Here is a 22,893-nt window from a genome sequence, read left to right as displayed (position 1 = left end):
CTACGTGTGCTGGCTCACAATCTGCCTCCCCTCCCCTCCCTCGCTCGCCCATGCTGCACAAACAACAAGTACAAGGCAGCAGCTCCTGGGTGGGGAGAGAGAGAGAGCAGAAGGGAGGGAGGGAGGGAGGGAGGGAAGGAGAGAGGGAGCAAAAGAAAGCAAGGACTACTGTTCAGAAACAAGCAGGAAGAAGGGAGGGTGGAATAAGTGAGGGATTCTACCAAAAAGAAAAAAAAAGAAAAAAAAATAGGCATGCTCTGACCACTCCCCCTCCCTGCATACACACTCGCAGACAGAAAATGGGCGTTTGCTCTGGCCAAAACCGGCCGACCAATCGGAAACGAGGCCCCGCCCACTCCGCGAGGGCCGGGCTTGCGTGGCAGGAGGGGGAGAGTGTGAGACCCAACTTAAAGAGTGTGTCTTGCTCCCAGCCCTGACACTGTAGACTCTGAGCTTTCACAGTTGAAACCACTATTTCACCATTTCTACTCTCATGGTTGTGCAGACGCTAAGAATGAAGATACAGGAGTCTCCCGTCACCTGCGATACGGGGAGGGTCGGCGTGGGCGGAGGAGGAGGCGCCGACCCGGATTGCGAGAAGTCTGGCTGCGAGGACGTGCCCCGATTGGACCTGACAGCTCTGACCGAGGAAAACAGTTGGGGAGGTGAGGCGAGGCAGCTTCAGGCTATCACATGGCTACTTGGTTTTTGTTCATGTTTTGCACTGTGTTTCCATTTTGAGATTTGTTCAATAGAAATATTGCATCGTCACACCAACGCTGGAATATTTGCACATGGCTCTCAGCTGTCTGTTTTGATTATTTTATATATATTTTTTTTTACTGATGCAACTGGCTGTGTGCGTCTTTAATTTCAATAGATCCTCTTAACTTCTGCAGAGTCTTTAATGTGGGCGCGTGCTTGTGTACTGTCTGGCCAATTTGATACAGCTACTTCGCCAGCTTGTTGTTTTGCATCTGTTAAGTGATCCCACATGGGCCTCTCATGTGTGTTTTTGGCACTGCCCTGTGCTACAGTTCAGTAGTTATTCCAGCTCTTTTCATTTGTTTTTTCCTTTCCAAAGTTTAGTTACGAATAGAATTGACCGCTGTTGCTACTCTCAGCCAGGATCAATCATTAAATGCACGCATGATAAGCCCAGTTGCATTTTACTGACTCAGATTTTTATATGGGTCCGTCACCTGCTTGTTTCTACTGACATGTCATTGCTCTGCCTGGAATGTTCCGCAGCATGATATGAAACAGCTCTTCCTTACATTTATTCAATTACAGGTGGTTTTAGAGCTCAAAAATACCTAGAAAAACATGCATTCTGACTGCCCCTGCACAGACGGTTTGGTAAAGACAGAAAGCTTTAATACCATGCTGTGAAACATTCCAGACAAAGCAATAACACCTCCGTGGAGAAAAGCATTTGACAGACCCTCCACCAGAAAAGGCACCTCTAAGCTCTCGAATTTTCCACACCAACTTGTCGGCGAAGGATTTAACTTGTACGTGCACACGATCAAACATAATTCACTAGAGAGATGACAGTTCTCATGCGGTTTCTTATCTTCTCTCGTGAATCTTTAATGTCAGTGTGTTTGTTTATGCAAAAAAAGCAGTGCACAAAGCATCGACTACTGCGATTGTTCTATTTGGACATTGCAACATTGTGTGTCGAGGGAGGAGGATGTCCGCGTAGCATTTAATAAGTGAAATCAAATAGCTGGCTGGAATGACAACAGACAGGTTCTTTGCGATTAAAGGGCAAAGCACGTGGCGAAGTCTGTATCTAGGTGAAATATTGTCCTCTTGCTATATTCGTTTAAGCAGCGGTGAGGTGAAAGCTTCCTGTTGCGTTGGAAATATTTCATGCTGCAGAAGTTCACAGCCTCATGCTTGGGGCTGGGAGAAAAAGAGGAATTTGTGATTTATAGAGCTCTCTAGTGGCCACAGGCGATAACGCGAAAACAGAGCATGGGAAGGGCAGGCTGCACCGTGCAAACAACTTTCTAGTTTTAATCCAAGTTGTGACCTACATGCTGCAAAAATGTCATTAAATTACGCAACCAAATCTGCTATAATATGAAAAAATATGGGCAAAATATGTTGTTTTTTTAACCAAGCTGCCAGTTTTTCAGTGAAAGCTTGTGGTTTATGTGGAAATTTGACATTTTTTGTGGTAAATGGCACTGATTAAAAGCCTGTATTGTTTATGTTCAGGAAATTAATTTGGAAAACATTTGGATTTTTATTTATTTGTTGATGTAAGACACAAAATTGAAACTTGAGATTAATCAATATCAGGAAAATAATTGGATTACTGTGGTATAACAAATGGAACTGGTGGGAATGCTGAGATACTAGTCAAGTTTGTAATATTTTTAGCTCACAGTTCTTCTAGATCTATTGAACTTTAAACTTGGAATCAAGCTGCTATCTTTCCTGTTTAAAATTCTGCACAAAAAGCACATTTCTGACTCTGAAAAGCAGTACCCAAAACTATACCATCTGTATTTAGGCTATAACACATGTAGCAGTTCTAAAAAAAGAAACTAGACTAGAACACTTTGTTATTGTGTAGGCGTCTGCAGGCTCACTGTTATAGTTTCTTTTCCTCTGGTGGTTTCCTCGCTCTTGTGTCTCCTTCTCATCTCCTTCCTGTTGTACACCATGTCCCCATAACACAGATGACCTCATAGGAACCACTGCTTCGATCGACCATGACGGACTGCATTAGCATAGCACAGCAGCTTTTGCATAGCACAAGCAGGGCAGTAAACACCGAGGGGGGACAAAGGGGCTTCTTGTCCCGGGCCCCAGGGTTTTAGGGGCCCAGAATTCCCCCAAAATTTCTGTCCACGGGCCTGAGCAAGCGTAGAAATTGCTAAAATGAATCAGGAGTTTGCTTGTCTGTTACTAGGCCTGTCACGATTACAGATCCTGAAGCACCGAGCCATAAAAATAATACTGAAACTACTTTATGCCTTTGACACAGCAACAATAAAGCAGATAGTTCCTGGAAAGTATCATTAAAAGGCCTGAGCTGCAATAAATAAATAGCAAAATGAAGCAATAATTATAATATTATTACACCCAACAACAAGGGTAGGAAAGGATATGCAGAAATTGAAAAAAGCTGAATTAAAAACACTACTTAATTTGCGAGATAACTTTCAAAATGCACTACAAATACATATCTATACTACTTATTCCACCCTCTACAGCTTAAATCTTATAGTATTACAAAGAAAATAACAAAAATCTCCACATTATTGTACAGAAAAATACACTCGACACAGAAAAATATGTAGTTCCAGCTTTCATCTATAAAACAATAAGTCATTAAAGTAATTATAGTAGCTACAACAAATAAAGTATTATAATATTGAGTTACTTTTTCAACCCTCTACGACTCAAATCATATGATATTACAGCAAAAATCTCCACATTATTGCAAAGAAAAATCCACACAACAACAAATACTGAACACAAAAATGTATTGTTTCAGATTCCAGATTTCATATATTGAGCAATAAGTTAGTACAGTAATTATCAAGAGCCACAACAAATAAATAACAGAATGGATTAACAATTATTATAATATTTAATTACTTTTTCAGTCCTTTACAGCTTAAAACTTATGGTTTTACAACGAAAATAGCAAAAATATCCCCAGTATTGAAAGAAAAAGTACACACAACGAATACTGAACACAAAAATATATAGTTCCGGCTTTCATCTATAGAACGATAAGTCAATATAGTAATTTTTGAGAGCTACAACAAATAAAACAGCAGATTGAACCAATAATTATTATAATATTAAGTTACATATTCAATCCTCATATATTGAAGTCAAGTGATTATAGTGGGCATTGAGAATTATAATAATAAGTAACTTTTTTAAGCCTCTACAGCTCAAATCTTACGGTATTGCAATGAAAATAACAAAAATCTCCACATTATTGCACAGAAAAAGTACACACAGCAAATAATGAACACAAAAATATACTGTTCTAACTTTCATATATTGAAGTCAATATAGTAATTAACAAGAGCGACAACAAATAAATAGCAGAATTACAATATTAAGTTACTTCTTAGAACCTCTACAGCTCAAGTCTTATGGTATTACAATGAAAAATCGACCCGTTATTGCAAAGAAAAATACACACGATCATTATTGAACCTAAAATAATATCTCACTAGCTTTCAAGAAGTCGACGTAGTGATTATCGTGACAGGCCTATCAGTAACTGCAACCAGCACAGCAGCCCGTACTTCACTACTTACGGTATTTTTGGAAGGTGGTGGGAGTACGTGTTACTGTAGTAGAGCTTTTAAAAGACCTTTGTCCTAGTACACATTGTGCCAACACTTCGGGGGGGGTGATGTTCTCCGCTCCTCTGCCCGTGCACGGCTGCCAACTGTACAGACATTTGGAAACGACGCCAGCCTTTCTCGAGTGTCTGTCCATCAAGGGTGCCGCTTGAAGGGCCCATATTACATGACTTTATGATCTATGTTATAACGTTTCCTTGTCGTAAACGTACCTGGAGTCGCGTTTCGTTTCATTCGCACGCGCAAACTTTGCATTTTTAGGCGAAAACAGTGGGATCATTTGGATAATTTCAGCCCCGGAATTGCCAATCTCTACTGAACGAAAGGTAAAATGTAGCTGTTAAACAAACTAATGTGTGAATGAAACAAAACACAACTTCGGATTTGTTTTTAAGCAGCTTTATATCACGTCCCGAAGCTCACAAGAATCCATTTCGTGTAATATCGGACCTTTAAGCGGGCCTCACTTCTTTGTTTCTTTCTAGTAATTCAATCTGTCCTGTTGCTTTCTCTCTCCTCTCCTTAGATCCTGCCTTTATGAACTCGCCTTCTCTTGATTTCAAACGCATTTTCTATTCAAGTTGTTGCGATGGTGAGTTAGCGCGAGTGAATGCTGACACATGCATCTTTGTCAAGCTACGGAGTTCCTGTTTTTTCCCTTTTCCTTTCTTATTGTTTTCTCCCTCGCTCTGCATGGCAACGCTAACAGCAACCTTTAGTGAAATGGCAAAGAAAGAGGCATGTTTTGTTTTATTAGTCTAATCTGGAGCGACGATCGGCGAGAACTTGATTTAAAGGATTAATTTACAAATGCCAGGGAGACTTAGGTTTAGCGGTGAGCACGTAATGGGCCTTCAGGAGGAGACATAAAAGCCGGGGATCACAGGGTCCCGCACGATTCGATATGGCTCACAATATGGCGATACGTGCTATAATCGATATTTTGCTGTTTTTTTCAAGAATCGAATACATTTTAGCGACAATATTTCTTTGTTAAACCTACTTGTGCAAAGTAAAATACATCTCAACAATTCATTTCCAAAAACAGCTAAGTGTGATTTTAAAAAGTGGTCTTAGGCTTTCGGTTTTTCTCTTTTTATAGAAATATTTTTAAAAGCTAAATGTATTTTACTACTATCTAAATAATACAGGGTGTCACAAAAACTTTTGCATAATCTCGCAGGTCAGTAATTTTGGCATTTCTCGTTGAAATTACTTCAAATTTTCACAGAATGTATAGAAACGGATCAAGATTTTATATTTAATGTTTTATTTTTGTTCTGTTTTCAGGTTGAACCTTTCACTCCCAAAGAGAAGTCATTTTGCGTTTTGGAATCTGCTCGCACACAGTGACCCAAGACTGTACAGCGTGACTTCAATGCAAATTTTGGAAAAACTTCACCAATTGGCAAACAAATTTGGAATTGGTACCAAAAATTACCAGAGTTAAAAGGATTACGTACGTGTGCAAGCGTATTCCAAGACACAAAATGACTTCTCTTTGGGAGTGAACGGCATGGCTCAACCTGAAAACAGAACAAAAATACAACAATATATAATGTTTTGTTATTTTGTTCAGTACATTCTGTGAAAATTTTAGGTTATTTCAACAAGAATTTCCAAAATCATGGCCTGTGAAATGATGTCAAATTTTGATCAAGCAGCTTTGATAAAATCCACTCTATATTATTGCCATTGATAATATCTGTAGAACATGGCAACAAAAAAACAAACAAAACAGAGATATATGTTTTTGATTTTAATCCTCAAAACAGTGAATATATGATTTATACTGTTATTTCTATGCATGGTCGAAATAAACAAACAAACAAAAGCCAAGTGTATTACATAAACAAGCTTCCTTCCACTAAATAAGCAACAAAATCGTCATGTGGTCACTAAAAAAATCCTAAAAAATGCCAAAAAATAACACTCCTGGCGGTATATATCGAAACTGCAGCCCGCGATATCGATACTGTACCTTCGAATGTAGTATCGCCACATATAGATTTTTCGATATCTTTGTGTTCTCACCTGCACAGTGAGAAAGCGCACGTAGCTGAAAGTATAAGAGGGGACTAACCAGAGCTGGAATCTGAGCTAAGTCGCTTCCCGTACAGACCCCGCGCTCCCCGCCGCTAACACAAATACGCACTGGGCACCATTTAGACTGGCTGCGTATTTTCACAACATCTCAACTGTTTACTTGGAATATCTCGTTCTGGGGTTTGTTTTGCATTCGGGGTTCACCTTGTAGCGTCTCCCAGTGTGGAGTTACCAGCGCTAATTTTCCATGAAACCTACCAGACAGCTCACACCAAGCCGCCAAAGCCACATGTGCGGTTGTTTTCTCAAAGATTCCCCCCCCCTCCCTCCGTCGTAACCCTGAGCTGCTCCACGACCGGCCTCTCCGTTCGTATCCTTGAAAAGCTGGATATGTCTGTGAAATTACTGTAACATCTTTCGCAAGGGTCGTAGCCTCACATTATCCAACTTTATTAATAGCTAGGGACCGTCAAGGGTATCTGTGGAGCTATTTTAACTAAACATAATTATTACCAGACTACCAAGAGAGAGACTTCGAGAACAAAATGTGCAAGCGCAAAGGCCCAAAGGAAGTACTGTTTCCCCATTTGTATTTATGACTTCCAAGAGTTAGTTTGCTTTTTCACTTAAATCATTTGTTTTTGCTTTTATAGGGCCAATATTATGTGATTTTATAATATTTCCTCTTCAAAAACATGCCAAGAGTTGTGTATTGTTTCATTCACACATCCATAACGCACAAATCCCGCATATTTAGGCTGTTTTCTCTCAAAAAGTGTCACTCAAACATGTGTGAATGAAACAAAACACAACTCCAGGTAGATTTTTGATGAGATAACAGCATTACAACACGCCTTAAAACTCATAAAAGTCAGTTTGTGTAATACAGGACCTTTAATTTAGCCTAGATATTTAACACGCGATGACGAATATCCATTTAAAAAGTCTTGTAATTTTTCAACGTCAAATTCCAAATGCAAACGTTCGTGTCCCAGATCCAAACCCAGATACATGTCGAGGCAAAATGTAGGCCAAATGAAAATGCCACTTGCCACACCCAATAAGAGTTATGCAATAGTGACCCAGTAATTGGAAAATCTGAACTGGAAGCACGTTACTTAATTTGCATGTTAATGGATAACTTGGCTTGCATTAAATTCGTTCTTCTTGTTGCTAATTTACTCGCTTGCACACTAGCTTGGTGGAGGAACTGAACATTAACTCAACTTTTTTGCTACTAAACTGCGTGAGATATATTTGTATTACGATATTTTTCTACATTTATTTTTATTTTACATTACACATTACTTGATACATTTTTATAATTAGTCAAATAAGTCTAAATATGGTGTTTTAATAGCATTATCTACAGTTCTTTGTCATATTTTTGAGCAGTTTTAGCTCAAACTAGGTAAATTTGCAGCGTTGTGTTCAGTCTGTGCTGCCTTCAATGGCCTCAAGTACTACATGACATCACATATGACTGCCCTGATTACAGCTAGGAGTTTCTGATACCTGTTAGTCCAATCACACTGTTCCTTTTACCCCCAGATGCCGCCCCTTCTCCTTTTTAGTCCTCCAGGTATTCCCCAGTTTAATAACTCTGTTTGAAATGTGTTTGTGGGCAGAGATTCTGTGTTTTTAGTCCCGTTTTAAAGCAGATCGTGGTTTGTGGGTTTTTTTCCCAGAGCCCGTCCCAGCCTACCCCCTTCTGCAGAGAGAGAGCATGGACAGAGAGGAGGCCCGGCTGTCCCCTCGCGACGGCGGGCGGCTCATTCGACAGCTGCTGGACGAGGACAGCGACCCCATGGTGTCCCCCCGATTCTACGCCTACGGGCACGGGCAGCAGTACTTAGAAGATACGGAAGTGCCCCCATCTCCGCCCAACGCACACTCATTCGTCAGGTAAACAGAAAGTAATTCAGTAAGTTTAAAAGAAGGCGTATTGTGCTTGTGTCTGCTGTAAAGTTATAATCTATGACATCCATAGACCATTATGTCATAATTCGGACATTTTAAATCGCAATATGGTTCTAAAACGATGAAATTAAAGTTAGGGGAGTGAGTTATGTATAGCTGCTCATCACACTGGCTATTTTTTTTCATTTGTACCACAATAACTACGCAGCGCTGCCAGATCTCATGTGTATTACCGATTTAAAATTTAACTGGAGAATAAATGTAAGAACAGAGAAGTGCACGTGTACCGGTGGATTGGAGCAAAACAGGAGTAACTAGATTACTCAAACATGCAAGAATCACTCCAAATACAACTTCAGGAGGGTAAATGAGAAGAGGAAACAATTATAACATGGTTAAAAGCTCTAAAAATTTTGATTTTGTGTAATAGTTTTGCTTTAAATTGTAGTTTAACGCGTGAAATTTGTCCCTTTTAGTCGGAGGCGGAGTTCGTCTCTTGGCTCCTGCGACGATGAGAAGGAGGAGCTGACTTCGGCTCAGCTCACGAAGAGGATTCACGTCCTGAAGAAAAAGATCCACAGATTCGAGGAGAAGTTTGAAGAGGAGAGAAAGTACAGGGTAGGTCTGGGCAAGCGCCATGTTGTCTTAAAGGTGCACTACGTAACTTTTTGGTTTAACGTCACCTGCATGTTTTTATGGATATGCCATTGCCTGGAATGTTCCACGGTGTGACATTAAACAGCTCTACTTTACATTTATTCAATTAGAGGTGGTTTTAGAGCTCAAAAATACTTAGAAAAACAACAAGACATTCTACTGTTTGGTCTCCATGAGGATAAAAACTGTAAAACCATATTATGAAACATTCCAGACAAAGCAATAACAGCTCCGTGGAGAAAACATCTGACAGCCCCACCACCAGAAAAGTTACACAATGCACCTTTAAATGTCATTTTGTACCGCCACTTGACCCGCCTGAAGGGCAAAAGAACAGACAAACCATTAAGACGTCAGGCTGAGCTGTTCCATACGAGGAAACAGACTGGGGTTTGTCGGTGTTGGTTGAGTTTCAAGGAGCAAGAAAGTGGCTCTTATATAACACACAACAAATCTAAAATTTAGGACAGGAAAAAAACAGATACTAAAAATAAGTAGTTGAAAGTAATTGGCTAAGTGGCTTTTTTATAACGCACGATAAATAATTTTTAGAGCAGGAAAAAACAGGGCTGAGTCGCATTGCCAGATTAAAATAAATATTTACTTTAGCGTACAGTTAAAGCGTCTGTCGTCTGCTTGTCTCCATGGAGATGTGCCTAAAATGTTCCGCAGTATCTCCACGGAGACTCGCGAGCCAAATTACAGGTTAGATTTGTGGAGAGGCAACCCCACTGACATTAAGAATGGATGTTTTTTAAGATTTTTTGCGCGATAAATAGCACCTGTAGTCGAATAATTATTAGTATTAGTTTAATACGTCTCCATGTTGCGGACCCTCTCCAGAAAAGTTACGCAGTGCAGCTTTAAATTGGAGGAGTTCTAAGTCTGTGCTTGTAAGAACAGGTCTAGCTATTGTGATTTTATTTAGTATTTAATTTAGAAAGTAACCCTTTGTTTGGTTTTCTTCCTGCAGCCTTCGCACAGTGACAAAGCTGCAAACCCAGAAGTCCTCAGATGGGTCACGGAACTGTCCAAACTACGCAAAATGCTGAAAGGTAAAAATACGTTCTCTCAGTCGTATATAATTTACTTTGCAGTGACATCATGCCGGGGGTGTGTATCTCAAATGGTGCAATGTTTTGGAATTACCATGGTGACCTAATGTACACAGTAGAAAACACAGACCAAAAAAGGTTTAAGATGGTCTGAAAACTCAAGAAAAAAATGCAAAACGGATTTAAACAAAACATTTTTAGGAACCTGTGACCAATACGAGCGTTCACGGTTCTGTTTAGGAGTTTGATACTCAGCAAAAAGGTGAGAATGACTGTGATTTTATGTGTGAGAAACGTGTTTAAATGCACAAATCAGCTCACCTGTTGTAGCTTTATGGTCAGATTTTGTTCAGATAAAGCACAAATTAAGCTGCAAACGTCCCTGCTTACCCGGGGCAGTCCAAGTTTTGAGCCCTGTGTCCCCTGTCCCAGTGAATTTATCCAAAACCATTGATTTGTCCCAATTTTATACAAGAAATGTCCCTATTTTTGACCAATCTGATCCCTGCCGACAGTAAAGAGAGGCATACATTGTCATTTCTTGAGTTAAAATATTCAGGATGTAACAATATCCAAACTCTTCTGTACGATATTTTCACTATATGCATGTCATCATTGTGAATATACAACTTTTTTCTTTAAAAATGTCTTGACAAGCCTTTGGTTCTGTCACAAACCAAAGAGTTAAGATCTGAAAGTGCTTGATAAGTCATTTAATTGGACTGAAACAGAGCAAAGGATCATGGTCTATGTAGTTCCCTCCTTTCTTTTAGCTGTTTTAGCTGCACCAAAACAATGAATTTAAGCAAAGAGAAAGTAATTCGATATATTGTGACGGCCCACGATGTTATTGAGAGACTGATACGATATCACGATATTTTGATTTCGGTTTGTTTCGATTTCGGTTATTGTTATATCCCTATAGAATACAAAAAAGCTGCTTAAAAATGACAAAAACCCAAAGAAAATGTGACTATACAGACTCACATTAGTGCCTTAATTACGCACTTGTTTCATAATTTTATTATTACCAACCATCACAAACCAGGGACGTCCCAGTTTTTTATTTTGAAAATCTGGTCACCTTTTGCAAACTATCAGTATCTCACCTTACTCCTTTACCACCAGAACACAGAATACTGAAGTCAGAGGAGGACCTGCCACCCCTGACCCGCCAGCGCAGCAACACTCTGCCCAAAAGCTTCGGCTCCCAGCTGGAGAAGAAGCCCGAGCCGCAGAAGGTCCCCAAGCCGCCGGTGGACATCACGCTGGAGAGCATCCAGAAGAAACTGCAAGAGAAGAGGAACGAAGTCAACCGGCCCGAAGACATCAAGGTACGTTTTGCGGAGGAGAATCTACGTGTATGTGTACGGCAGGATGTTCAGCGGTTTCCACGGCGATGTAACGCAACGCAGCCCGATAAGCTTTTAGAATACTGAATACTCTAGAGAAAATACAAAATGGATTTAAAGAGGAGACTGATCGATACAAGCGTTTTTGGTCGAGTTTAGGTGTTTGATTTTCAACAAAAAGGTGAGAGTGACTACCGTATTTTCCGGGCTATTAGACGCGCTCTTAAGCCTCCAACCCCATCAAAAAACGACTGCGCGCCCCACAATCCAGAGCACCCTACACACGAATCCACTCGGGTGTCCCAGCACGACTTCAGTAAACTACAAAGCCGCAGCGCACGCAAACACACACGGAGCAGAGAGCGACCGCGCAGCGAAAAACACCCACAGACACACTCATCACTCCACCCCGATGAGGAACGGAACGGAGGAACGAACCGTAAAAGCGAGTGCAATGTGCCACTTCTAGACACAACTGAACAACTGAGTCACTGTGAACACGCCGACAATCCAGCGGTCCCAGACAGCACCCTCCCTACACGCCACAACTGAACAAAGCCCAGAGTCACCGAGAACGCACCAAACAAAATCCGACTGACCCATCCAACTGTTGTGTTTCGTTTAAAGTCCTGTGCGGTTTATTTGTGAAAAAAGCTCAAAAATACACCATTTAATGACAGTGAGCCTTATAATCCAGAGCGCCTAATAGCCCGGAACATACGGTAACTAACCCTAAACTAAAACTGCTGACTAATTGTACACGAGAGGGACTTGTTTAACAGCACAAATCGGCTCACCTGTTGTAGTTTTTCCAATTCAGTCTGTTTTTTCTGGTCAGATTGGGTAAAACAAAGCTCAGATTAAAGTCTAATTTAAGAGCTTCAGACAGAGCAGTGCCTCCAAGTTAAGGGAGTGTTGATGATAATAGTCTGAAATGTGCGGAGAAAGAATACAAACTCAATTACTTCCTATTTTTTTGTACAGGACATGACTCGGGAGCAGATAGCGGCGGAAAAAGTGGCTCTTCAAAAAGCTCTCCTGCACTACGAGAACATCCACGGGCGACCGGTGAGTCCCGCGACCTTCACTCGTTTGGCAGCGGCTCAACATATCAGTCCGTTTATGTTGGCCTCCCAAAAAATGTTGTTTACCGCTGCAATGTGACCTAGATCGCAAGCCAGGGATGCCTAATGCTTCCAGAGTGGGTATGTGTTTGTGTGAATAATTAACGAAGCTGAGGGCATGTTAGAGCCACACTGTGCAACTTTTATTTATAACTTTAGAACTTTTAGAACTTAATTTCCAAAAACTAAAAGTATGTTGTTGTTTTTTTAAATTTTGGTTGTGTTTATTTGACAGAAAAACATACAAAAACATATTTCCGTGTTATAGTCAAGCTTTCATCTCCACAAACTTGACTCTTATGTGGCCTGGAGGAGAGTTTCTTCTTGTTTTGGGCACTTATTTCCATAAAAATGTTGTGCTTTTGGCTGTAATTTTCCACAGTATTCATGGGTTTCGAGCTATGGCAACTGTTCTTAGTCTTAAATAAAAAATATGTGTTTTTGAATGGAGAAATGTCCTCACAAAGAGCTTCAAATCAGGAGGGAATTGTCTGTCTGAAACTTACAAATAGCATAAAACGCAGCTGGGGATTGTTCTGAAGTAGGTTTTAACTTTCAATTTCTGCTGATGTGGCACGTCCCAGAAAGTTCCTCACTCTGCCTTTAAGCTGAAGTTAGAAATAGGTACGAAAAACACGAGCTTAAAAATGTACTTTGGTAGCAGATGCTTTTTGTACAAGCACCACACTGAATGGGGGCGGATATTTTGGGAGTCCCTGCTGCTGCCGCTGTCACATCCAGCGCTTCGCTTTGTTCGGTGACCTTCACGCTCTAAAGGCTGCGGCTGAACACTGCAGCAACTTTTCTGGGTTAGCGCTCAGCGTGTTTTAAAGCAGACCTATTGTGCAAAATCGATTTTTAGAGCTTTTTACCGTGTTATAGTTGTTTCCACTCACTGTTTACCCTCTCGGGAGTTGTATTTGGAGAGATTTGTGCGTGTTTGAGAAATCTTTAATCATTTATTTTCTAGATATTGCCGTTTTCACCACCCACTGCTCTCTATTTCGTTCTTCAATTTTATTTTCTTAATTTGGTACAAGTGTAGGGTGAACAGATTTTCAAACTTTAGAAGTTGCCGATACGATACAGACCTCGATACAGTGCACTTTCGATTCGATTACGATATATTTCAAATCGATTCGACAGGGTACAATAAAAAGTAAAGGCTAAATCATGGCCGGTGATACTAAAAGTCTTTGTTAAACCAATTTCTTGTGCAAAGTTCATATGAAACACAAACATTTCAATAATGAAAAAAGTGAAATTGTCAAATGTGTTGCACAAACGAGTTTCCTTCCTCTTAACAAGCAACAAAACTGTAGCTCTGCAACAAACTAATTTAATAAAATATACCAAAAAATACTCTTGGTGATATATCGATACAGCAGCCCAAGATACTGATACTGTATCATCACATTAAACGATACGATATATTGATATTTTGATATTTTTGCACACCCCTACCCTCGGGTCAGTCGTGGTTGGTAATAATAAAATAGTGAAGCAAGTCTCTACTTCTTTCTGCTCCTTTTCATTCACACTGATGTAAGAAGCATAATTATTTTGTGTTCATCTTTTATGAATGAAACAAATTGAAACATAAAAACTAAACGAGTGCGTAATTAAAGAAAATTGTTCTACACTTGGCCCATTCATGACTTATTCACGACAACATGTGAGTCAGTATAGTCACATTTTCTTTGTGTTTTCCATAGTTTTACTTAAACAAAACTGAAAACAAAATAACCTAGACAATTTATGCCTTTCTTTACTGTTGGCAGGGATCAAACTGTGCAAAAATAGAGACATTTCTTGTATAAAACTGTGGCAAATCACTGGTTTTGGATAAATCTGCTTGGACAGGGGACACAGGGCTCTAAACTGGGACTGTCCCGGGTAAATGGGGACGTCTGGTCACTCTGTACAAGTGAAAAAAGATCTTCTGCTCGCTAACTTGATCTGAAGCTATCCAGAGGTGCAAAGCCTTTTGTTGTGACGACGTTTACAGCAACGCCGGCTCCCACTGGCCACTACACTTTTCTAACGCGGAAATCAGCAGACGTGGTTCTTTTATTAAGTTGAGTTCAGATTAATTTAAAATGTAAATAAAACTACATTCATCACTGATTATGAACGCTGAGCTCACAGATGTTCGTCTTTGGTTTTTTTTTTGCTTTTTTCAGGTGACCAAAAACGAGAGGCAGATCATGAAGCCGCTGTACGACAGATATCGTTTGGTGAAGCAGATTCTGTGCAGAGCCTCCACAATCCCAGTCATCGTGAGTTTATTATTTTTATTTTATTTTATTGTCCAAGAGTCATAGCGACCAACTTCTCCACTATCATATTGTTTCTTTATTTTCCATTTGGTTTATAGTCTAGTATTAAAAGCAACTAAGACATAACAAAACTTAATAACAATTTAAATTATTTAGATTATTATTATGGAAGTCTGTTGTCAGAAATAAAATGTTTTGTGTATAGATACTTTGTAGTGACAACACGCTGGCGGTGTTCTACATGTATCTCTCTGGTGGAATGTTCAGCAGTTACCACGGAGACACAGTGCACACATTCACAAACGAATCCCAATCTGAATCCGCTTTATTTCAACAGCACATTTTACAAACAAAGCAGTTTCCAAAGTGCTGCACAGAGATCGTAAAATGACGACAACGAAAAGGTAAACTGCTAAAATTTGATGATAAAAACAGTAAAATCAAGCAAAAGCAAAACCATAAAATAGCAGTAAATAAGTAAAATAAATAAAAGACGCAGAGGGAGTTGGCTTAAAAACTTACAAACTTTTAAGATCGTCTGAAAAGTCAAGAAAAAAAAAGACAAAATGGATTTTAAAAACACATTTTCAAGAGCCTGGGATGAAAACGAGCGTTCGTGGTCCTGTTTAAGTGTTTGATTTTCAACAAAAATTAGCAGAAAAACTGTTGTGGCTGTAATTTTATGTAATTTTTGTTGTAGTCCCAGATAAATTAGTTCTTTCTGGTCAGATTGTGTTAAAATAAAACTCAGATTAAAGTCTAACAACGCCTCAGACGGAGCAGTGCCTACAGTCAGCGTCATACCCCCTGGAAATGTTGTACCAGCGCAGTAGTTTTCACATAAAACAGGAAGTAGGAGATTACACACTTACATTAATTACATTTAATAACCATTTTATTATGTAAGAGTGGATTATGGATTGACAGCGTTGCCTGTAGATTACATAATGCACTTCTACGTCGTGTAAAGTGACGGACGCAGTAATGGGGTCGCGTTCAATAACTGTGAGTCTTAATGATTTTCTATACGGCTTTGACTCCATTTTAGTAATAAACGACCAGGCAGAAGGCAGCAAGTTCACTCATTGATACTTTGCAGCCGATGTCGTCAACGTCAGCGCAGTGGTGTGACGCAAACTGGAGGGCACCGCTCTGTCTGAAGCTCTGTTACTCGAGTCAGACGGATCTTTTTTAACACAATTTGACCAGAAAGAACTAACTTAGCTGGAACTACAACATGTGAGATGATTTGTGCTGCTAAACAAGTCCTGCTCAGTCCCAGTTTTGAGCTTGTTTGCAAGAATCCCAGAAGTTGTAGACCGCGCACCAGATATTAAGAGAAGAGCTGTGAAGCCATGACGTCAAACTCAAGCACCTGTCTGGGTCCCTTTTGTGGAGCAGCACAACAGTAAACAAAGCATCGAGATGGATGTAGACGAAGACATATATTCTGTGTTGGCAACAATTCCCAAGATCGAGGATTTAAAGCCAGAACAAAGAGAACGTTTGGTGAATTTTATCAAGGGGAAAGACGCTATTGCCCTTCTTCCTACGGGATTTGGCGCATTACATATGTCACGACCAAATAGCAGCGATTGGTTTAAAAAAAATATTACCCGCCTACCGTCGAATCCTAATGCTGCGAGGTCAGACGGTTTCCACAAAGTGAAACCAGCTGGTGAATCAGGCTACCCCGTCCCAGCAGATTTATCCAAAACCATTGATTTGTCCCAGTTTTATTCAAGAAATGTCCCAGAACTCCCTATTTTTGACCAATCTGATCTCTGCCGACTGTAAAGAGAGGCATAAATTGTCATTTGTTTCAGTAAAATACAGAAAAGCTGCATAAAAATGCCCAAAACACAAAGAAAATGCGACTTCACTGACTCAAATGTTAGTCATGAAAGGTCTCTGCGAAAAATTTTCCTTAATTTCACACTCTTTTCACAATTTTATTATTACCAACCACCCTAAACCGGGGGTGTCCCAGTGTTTTATTTTGAAAATCTGGCCACCCTTTGCTCAGATAACATCACAGTCACAAGATGGCCAGCATTAGCCAACAGTTTTCAAGTTTTTTTGTTGAAAATCAAACTGCTGTTTAAATCCATTTTGTACTTTTCCTTGAGTTTTCCTTGAATCTTAAAACTTTTTTGTTAGCGTTTGCTGATGTGTGCGCTGTGCCACCATGGTAACTGCTGAACATTCCACCGTAAACACACATACACGTACGGTACACCCCCAGCTTGGACTAGGCTTTGATTGAAACGCTACAGTGAGTTTTCTTGAACGCCTGTCAGTGAGGAACGTTAGAAGAGTAAAATGTTTGTCTCCTCCTTTTTGACTGACCGCTACAGGGTTCTCCCTCCAGCAAACGCAGAGGCCCACTGCTTCAGCCCATTATCGAGGGCGAAACCGCGCTCTTCTTCGATGATATAAAGGTGAAGAGCCACTGCTGCTGGTGCTCTTTCAGCTGTAGTGAATATAGGCCTGTCACGATAATCACAAGAAAAAAACTGAACTATATTTTTTGTTGATCAATATTTATCGTGCGCTTTTTGTTAGTTTTTTGGCCATATGAAAAGATTTAAAGGTCATTGCTTTGTCTGGAATGTTTCACAGTGTGGCTTTAAACCTTTCTTTTGAGCTCTAAAACCACCTGTAATTGAATAAATGTAAAGTAGAGCCGCTTAATGTCACACTGTGGAACATTTCAAGCCGAGCAATGATATCTCCATAGAAAAACGAGCAGCAAGCAATGCACTTTTAAGCTGTAAAAGTTTGAATTAATAACTACTATAACTACATTTTGCTGTTTATTTATTACAGCTCATGCGTTTTTTTAACAATATTCTACATTTTGAACAGTTTTTGTGGTTTAAATTTGTTTTTGGGTTATAAATTAGTTTTAATATTACAATTTATCATCTATATTTACTTCAAAATCTGTTATCGTGACAGGCCTCGTGAATCGGTGACTTGCCAAACGCCTCCCCTCGTTTTTACAGCTCAGAGACCCTCGGCTGAACCTGATTGCCGCTTGCTGATTTGGTTGTCTGGGATCGCAGCCTTGTTTTAACCTCAATTTGAACAAAGTAGAATCAGTAGCTGCCTGGTGTCTCCTGTGACGTCTGATCTGTGATTTGGACGAGCCTGTTTAGTGGTGTTTATAACAAACTATACAAATGGTGCTAGATTCATTTAGACTGGCCATACGTCTGCTTTTGTTCACTTCCTGGTAAACAATATTGAATGAGTCTGGTCTCTTTAAACCCGATTACTTTGGTTAATCTGGTTTAAAGTCTTTGGTTTTAAAATTGAAGAGGCAGTAGCAGTATGCCCAGAGTAAATCTACCTCAGAAATACATGTTAGCCATCTTACTTACTGAAAATTTCATAGTCAAAATTTATTACTTGAAAAAGAAAGATGAAAAAATAGGACTGTTGCCATGTAGATTATCTATTTAAAACAAAATATTGTATTTTTGAATGGGGGGAAATGTCTGACTGATGATTTGATACAGAACGATAAAAAAATTGGACATTTAAAACAAAACATTATATCTTGAATGGGGAAAAAGTCTGATGATTCATTCTATTAAAAAAAAAAATAGGACTGTTGCCATAGAAATTAACTATAAAAAAATATATATCATATTTTTGAGATATATAAAAAAGTTTTACTAATGATTTGATACAGAAAAAGAAAAAAAATAGGAGATAAAATGGAGATTATCAATTTAAAACAAAATAGTATATCTTTTGAATCAGGGAAAAAGTCTGATTGATGATTTGATAAAGAAAGATGAAAAAATTAGGACTGTTGCCAAGGAGATTAACTATTTAAAACAAAATATCATATTTTATAGATACATATATATAAAAAAGTCTTATTGATGATTTGACACAGAAGAAAGATAATCTTCATGGCAACAGTCCTATTATTTTTTTTTTTTTTTCATTTATTTAAAACTAAATATTGTATTTTTGAATGAGAAGAAAAGTCTGGCTGATGATTTGATACAGAAAGATTAAAAATGTTAGGACCGTTGCCATGGAAATTAACTATTTAATACAAAATATTAAATCTTTTCAATGGGGAAAAAATCGGATTGATGATTTGACACAGAAAATTTTTAATAAATTAGGAGTAGGACTATTTAAAACAAAAAAATTTTGAATGTGGAAAAAGCCTGACTGATCATTTGATAAAGGCAGATTAAAAAAAAAAAAATAATGCGATTGTTGCCATGGAAATTGACTATTTAAAACAAAATATTGTATTTTTGAATGTGGAAAAAGTCTGACTGATCATTTGATAAAGGCAGATTTAAAAAAAAAAAAAAAAAAAATTTGATTGTTGCCATGGAGATTAACTATTTAAAACAAAGTATTACATCTTTTGAATGGGAAAAGTTCTTCCAAAGATTTACGTGTTTTAAGTGTTAAGGACGAATTCCAGTTTCACTTTATAAAAATATGAAGGAAGTCTGAATGGCCAGTCTAAAAAGAAATGTTTTTATAATAATTTGTCATAACTTTTAATTTTGAATCTGCTAACCCGTCTGAAAAACCAGTAGACGTAGCTGCTCAATGAATCAACTGCATTTTCATCAACGGTAATTAATAACCGACCAACTAACCTCGCATGTTTGGGATCTGAGACCATCTGAGCGAACGCCGTTTCCACGTCCGTCCCTCTGTCACTCGCACACACACACAGACTCACCGCGGGGTTTCTTCACGCTCTTTGCTTCCAGGAGGAGGAGGACGGCTCTGAGGACGACTCGGACGCCAAGACGCAGGTTACCATGACGATCAAGCCCGACCTGACCGTGCTGGGTTTGATGGACCACCTGGACGAGGAGGGCGACGGGTTCATTTCGCCCGTGGACGACCTCTCGCCGTCGAAGAACTCGGCGGACATGGGGCTGTCCAACCTCCACTCTGCCACTATGTAAGTTTTAATGAAAATCTAAGTCTGTATTTCTGTTTATCATTTAGACTTGACCAGAATTTGAAATAGACCAGGACAAAACCAAGTCAGGGTCTAAATCAGGACTAATCCAGGACCAAACTACTGCGCTGAACTAATGCATTTATTCAATTATAGATGTTTTTATTGCTACAAAAACTTGAATTCTTACCATGACATCTGATTTGTAACTTAACCAGCGATGTCACCCACTTGTCTCCATGGGGATAGATGGGTTTAATGCCCTACAGTGGAACATTCCAAATAACAGGGTCCCCACGGTCATGGAAATCCTGGAAAACTCATTGAATTTTAGTATCTCTTTCACGCTACTACAACATTCTTTTAATCATAATGTCCTAATGTTTAAAAGCCTTTTGTTTAAAAGAGACGACAATAAATGCACTGACAGGATTTTGAATGTTAAAAAAACTATAAAACCAAACCATAACATGCGTGTAAAGGGTTAACATTTCATATTTAGCCCAGTTCTACACATGGAAAATTCACTTCAGGTCATGAAAAAGTCATGGAAATGTTTTGAAATATTGTCAGTGAAAAAGAGTGGGAACCCTGAGATAATCCAATAACATATCAATTAGGGCTGGGGATCATTAAGATGCTGCTGATACGACAGATTCCTCGACACAGTGCACTTTCACTTTGATATATTTCAAATCAATCTGATACGGTTCAATAAAAAATAAAGGCTAAATCATGACTGTGACAATAAAAGTCTTTGTTAAACCACTTCTTCTTGTGCAAAGTTCATATGAAACACAAACATTTTAATCATCAAAACAGTGAAAATGTCAAAGTGTGTCGCATAAACAAGTTTCCTTCCACTAAATAAGCACCAAAACTGTGGCTCCGTAACAAAATAATTTAGTAAAATATACCAAAAAATACTCGACGATATATCCATACAGCAGCCCACGATATCGATACTGTATCATCACATTAAACGATACGATATGTTGATATATTATTTTTAGCACACACCTAATATCAGTGGAGACAAGACGCAGAAGCAGGTGGTGGCCTTTAAATACAAAGTATGAACCACTGACATCACACTGGAGGGGGTCTGCATGTATGTCTATGGCTGAAGTTAGCAGTTATTATGGTCAAGTCAGTTCTTCATAGTCGGGATTGTGTAAGAACAAAGCTCAGGTGAAAGTCTTAAGTGAAGTAACAGAGCTTCAGACAGAGCAGTGCCTCCAGTTAGCGCGGCCAAAACAAAACACTTATTGTGACCTTCTTGTTTTTTTTTTTCCACAGTGAGGAACTTGTGGAGCAGCTTCAAGAGACTCGCGAGGAGAAAAAACGAATCCGCAAGAACCTCAAAGACTTCGAGGACCAGTTTTTCAGACAAAACGGAAGGTAGGACGAAGATCTCGCTCACGATATCTATATAACTTTTCTGCTGGAGGGTCCATTAAATTCTGGTCTCCATGGAGATGTTATTGCGTCGTCTGGAAAGTTTCGTAGTATGGCTTTAAACCTTTCTATCAACATGGAGACCAAAGTAGACCAAGTTACAGAGTTCAGGTCTCAGGCAGTGGAAAAAACTTCACTTAGACATTAAAAATAAAAATAAAAATGAAATGTTTTATTTTAAAGGACTTTTAATGCAGTCGGAGTGCCTCAGACCAAGTTACAAGTTAGATCTGCGGAGAGGCGACCCCGCTCACAGTCAGAATTCACGCTTTTCTATCGATTTTTGAGCTATAAAACCACCTGTAATTGAATAAATGTAAATAAATCCAGGCGACGGACCCTCAACCTTAAAGTTGCACCTTCAAATCTGCTTTTTCCTTCTCCTTTTTTCCTGGTCCAGCTCATGTTATGTCATTTCCTTGGTCTTGCAGGAATGTTCAGAAGGAAGACCGCTCCCCTCTGGCAGTGGAATACAACGAATACAAACACATCAAGGCCAAACTCCGGCTGCTGGAGGTCCTCATCAGCAAAAGAGACGCCGCCAAGGTCATATGAGAAGCAAAACTACCGAGAGACTGTCGAGTAAAGACTGTTACATTTCATAACTCTGGGGTGCGGCTGAAGGAAAAACAAAAACACAAAACGGCTACCGACCTTCCTCCACTCACTGCCGCTTCAAGGCCATTTCAGAAAACGCGAGACACGCACAAGCAAAAGAATCACATTTCTACTACTAACGCTAATTTATTCTTGCAATGTTTTTTGTAATAGAACAAATGTTATGTTCTCACGATCGAGTCTTAAAGAAAAGAGATTATGAATGTTGTGTATTTTTCTAAGGGAGATCGCCATCGCCATTTTTTATGAATCAGTATTCGTAAATTTGCTGTCTGTAGTAGAACACTTTTACACTGTTTTCGAATCACGCTTTCGACGCAACCCAAAGACACGAGAACCAAAATGATCCGGTACTGAATATTTGTGTATTTTTGTGTATTATTTCCCTTAAAGGTGCGCCGTGTAACTTTACTGCTGGAGAGTGCGCTACCTGCTTGTTTTCATGAAGGAATATTCCACAGTGTTGCATTAATTGATTCTCAAAAACTCAAAAATACCATAAAAAACATTAATTCTTATTGTAATTGGGGTTTGCCGTTATTAGTTTAATGCCGTACTGCGGGACATTTCAAACGACGCAATAACATTTCCATGGAGACAAGCAGGTGACGGACCCTCCACCAGAAAAGTTCCAGAGTGCGTCTTTAAATAAGCTAAAGCCTGTTATAATCACTGGAGTAACGCGCCCGCCTCTCCGTCTGTATCTTTGTAAATATAGATTTCTGTGTTTGTTTACATTTCTGTGAGCAAGTACAATTTTATTTTCTCCAAAATGGATGATTCATCAGTGTAAATTTCTCGATGTTAACACTGGCAGACTTAAATCTTTTGAGTGTGTACATTTTAGTACATAACGTGTATAAATTGTATTTTGTATATAACACAAATGAAATCATATTTTTACTGACCTGACTCATGTGGTCTGTGTCCATTTTTGGAAATAGTGATTTTTTTTTTCTACCTCAAATGTGTTGTACAAAAATTAAACTCGATACTCAATACTAGAGGTGTAACAATAACCAAAATATTGTGATATTGGATCGTCAAAGTTCTCACAATAATATCATGGACCATCTTA

The 22,893-nt window shown here is 39.1% G+C and overlaps 1 protein-coding gene across 3 annotated transcripts; it reads left to right on the top strand.

Moving 5' to 3' along the window:
* Positions 1-173: 173 nt before the first annotated feature.
* On the top strand, positions 174-22,727 carry LOC110153821 (protein FAM13A-like). 3 transcript variants are annotated; one of them, XM_020917745.2, is made up of 11 exons: positions 174-665; positions 8,084-8,300; positions 8,792-8,933; positions 9,946-10,027; positions 11,156-11,361; positions 12,364-12,447; positions 14,687-14,782; positions 17,140-17,223; positions 19,543-19,739; positions 21,039-21,140; positions 21,629-22,727. In XM_020917745.2, exons 1-11 carry the CDS (start codon positions 494-496, stop codon positions 21,750-21,752), a joined length of 1,506 nt encoding a protein of 501 aa, XP_020773404.1. In that variant the 5' UTR covers positions 174-493; the 3' UTR covers positions 21,753-22,727. The 3 variants fall into 3 exon arrangements, with proteins under 3 accessions (XP_020773404.1, XP_020773405.1, XP_020773406.1); XM_020917747.2 differs by lacking the exon at positions 174-665 and adding an exon at positions 4,872-4,941; XM_020917746.2 differs by lacking the exon at positions 17,140-17,223 and having other exon boundaries at positions 177-665.
* The last annotated feature ends 166 nt before the right edge of the window (positions 22,728-22,893 follow it).

This window comes from Boleophthalmus pectinirostris, unplaced genomic scaffold (assembly GCF_026225935.1).
Source record: "Boleophthalmus pectinirostris isolate CB_2022bp ecotype Guang Dong unplaced genomic scaffold, ASM2622593v1 HiC_scaffold_22, whole genome shotgun sequence".
In the NCBI taxonomy this organism is placed as follows: Eukaryota; Metazoa; Chordata; class Actinopteri; order Gobiiformes; family Gobiidae; genus Boleophthalmus; species Boleophthalmus pectinirostris.
This window is presented reverse-complemented; position numbering and strand designations above follow the sequence as displayed.

Bases quoted from the DNA above. Each gene is read 5' to 3' on its own strand.
- LOC110153821 (XM_020917745.2), top strand. From the start codon at position 494: ATGGTTGTGCAGACGCTAAGAATGAAGATACAGGAGTCTCCCGTCACC. The intron at 8,934-9,945 runs GTAGGTCTGGGC...TTCTTCCTGCAG, and splicing joins AAGAGGAGAGAAAGTACAGG to CCTTCGCACAGTGACAAAGC. The intron at 10,028-11,155 runs GTAAAAATACGT...CTTTACCACCAG, and splicing joins ACTACGCAAAATGCTGAAAG to AACACAGAATACTGAAGTCA.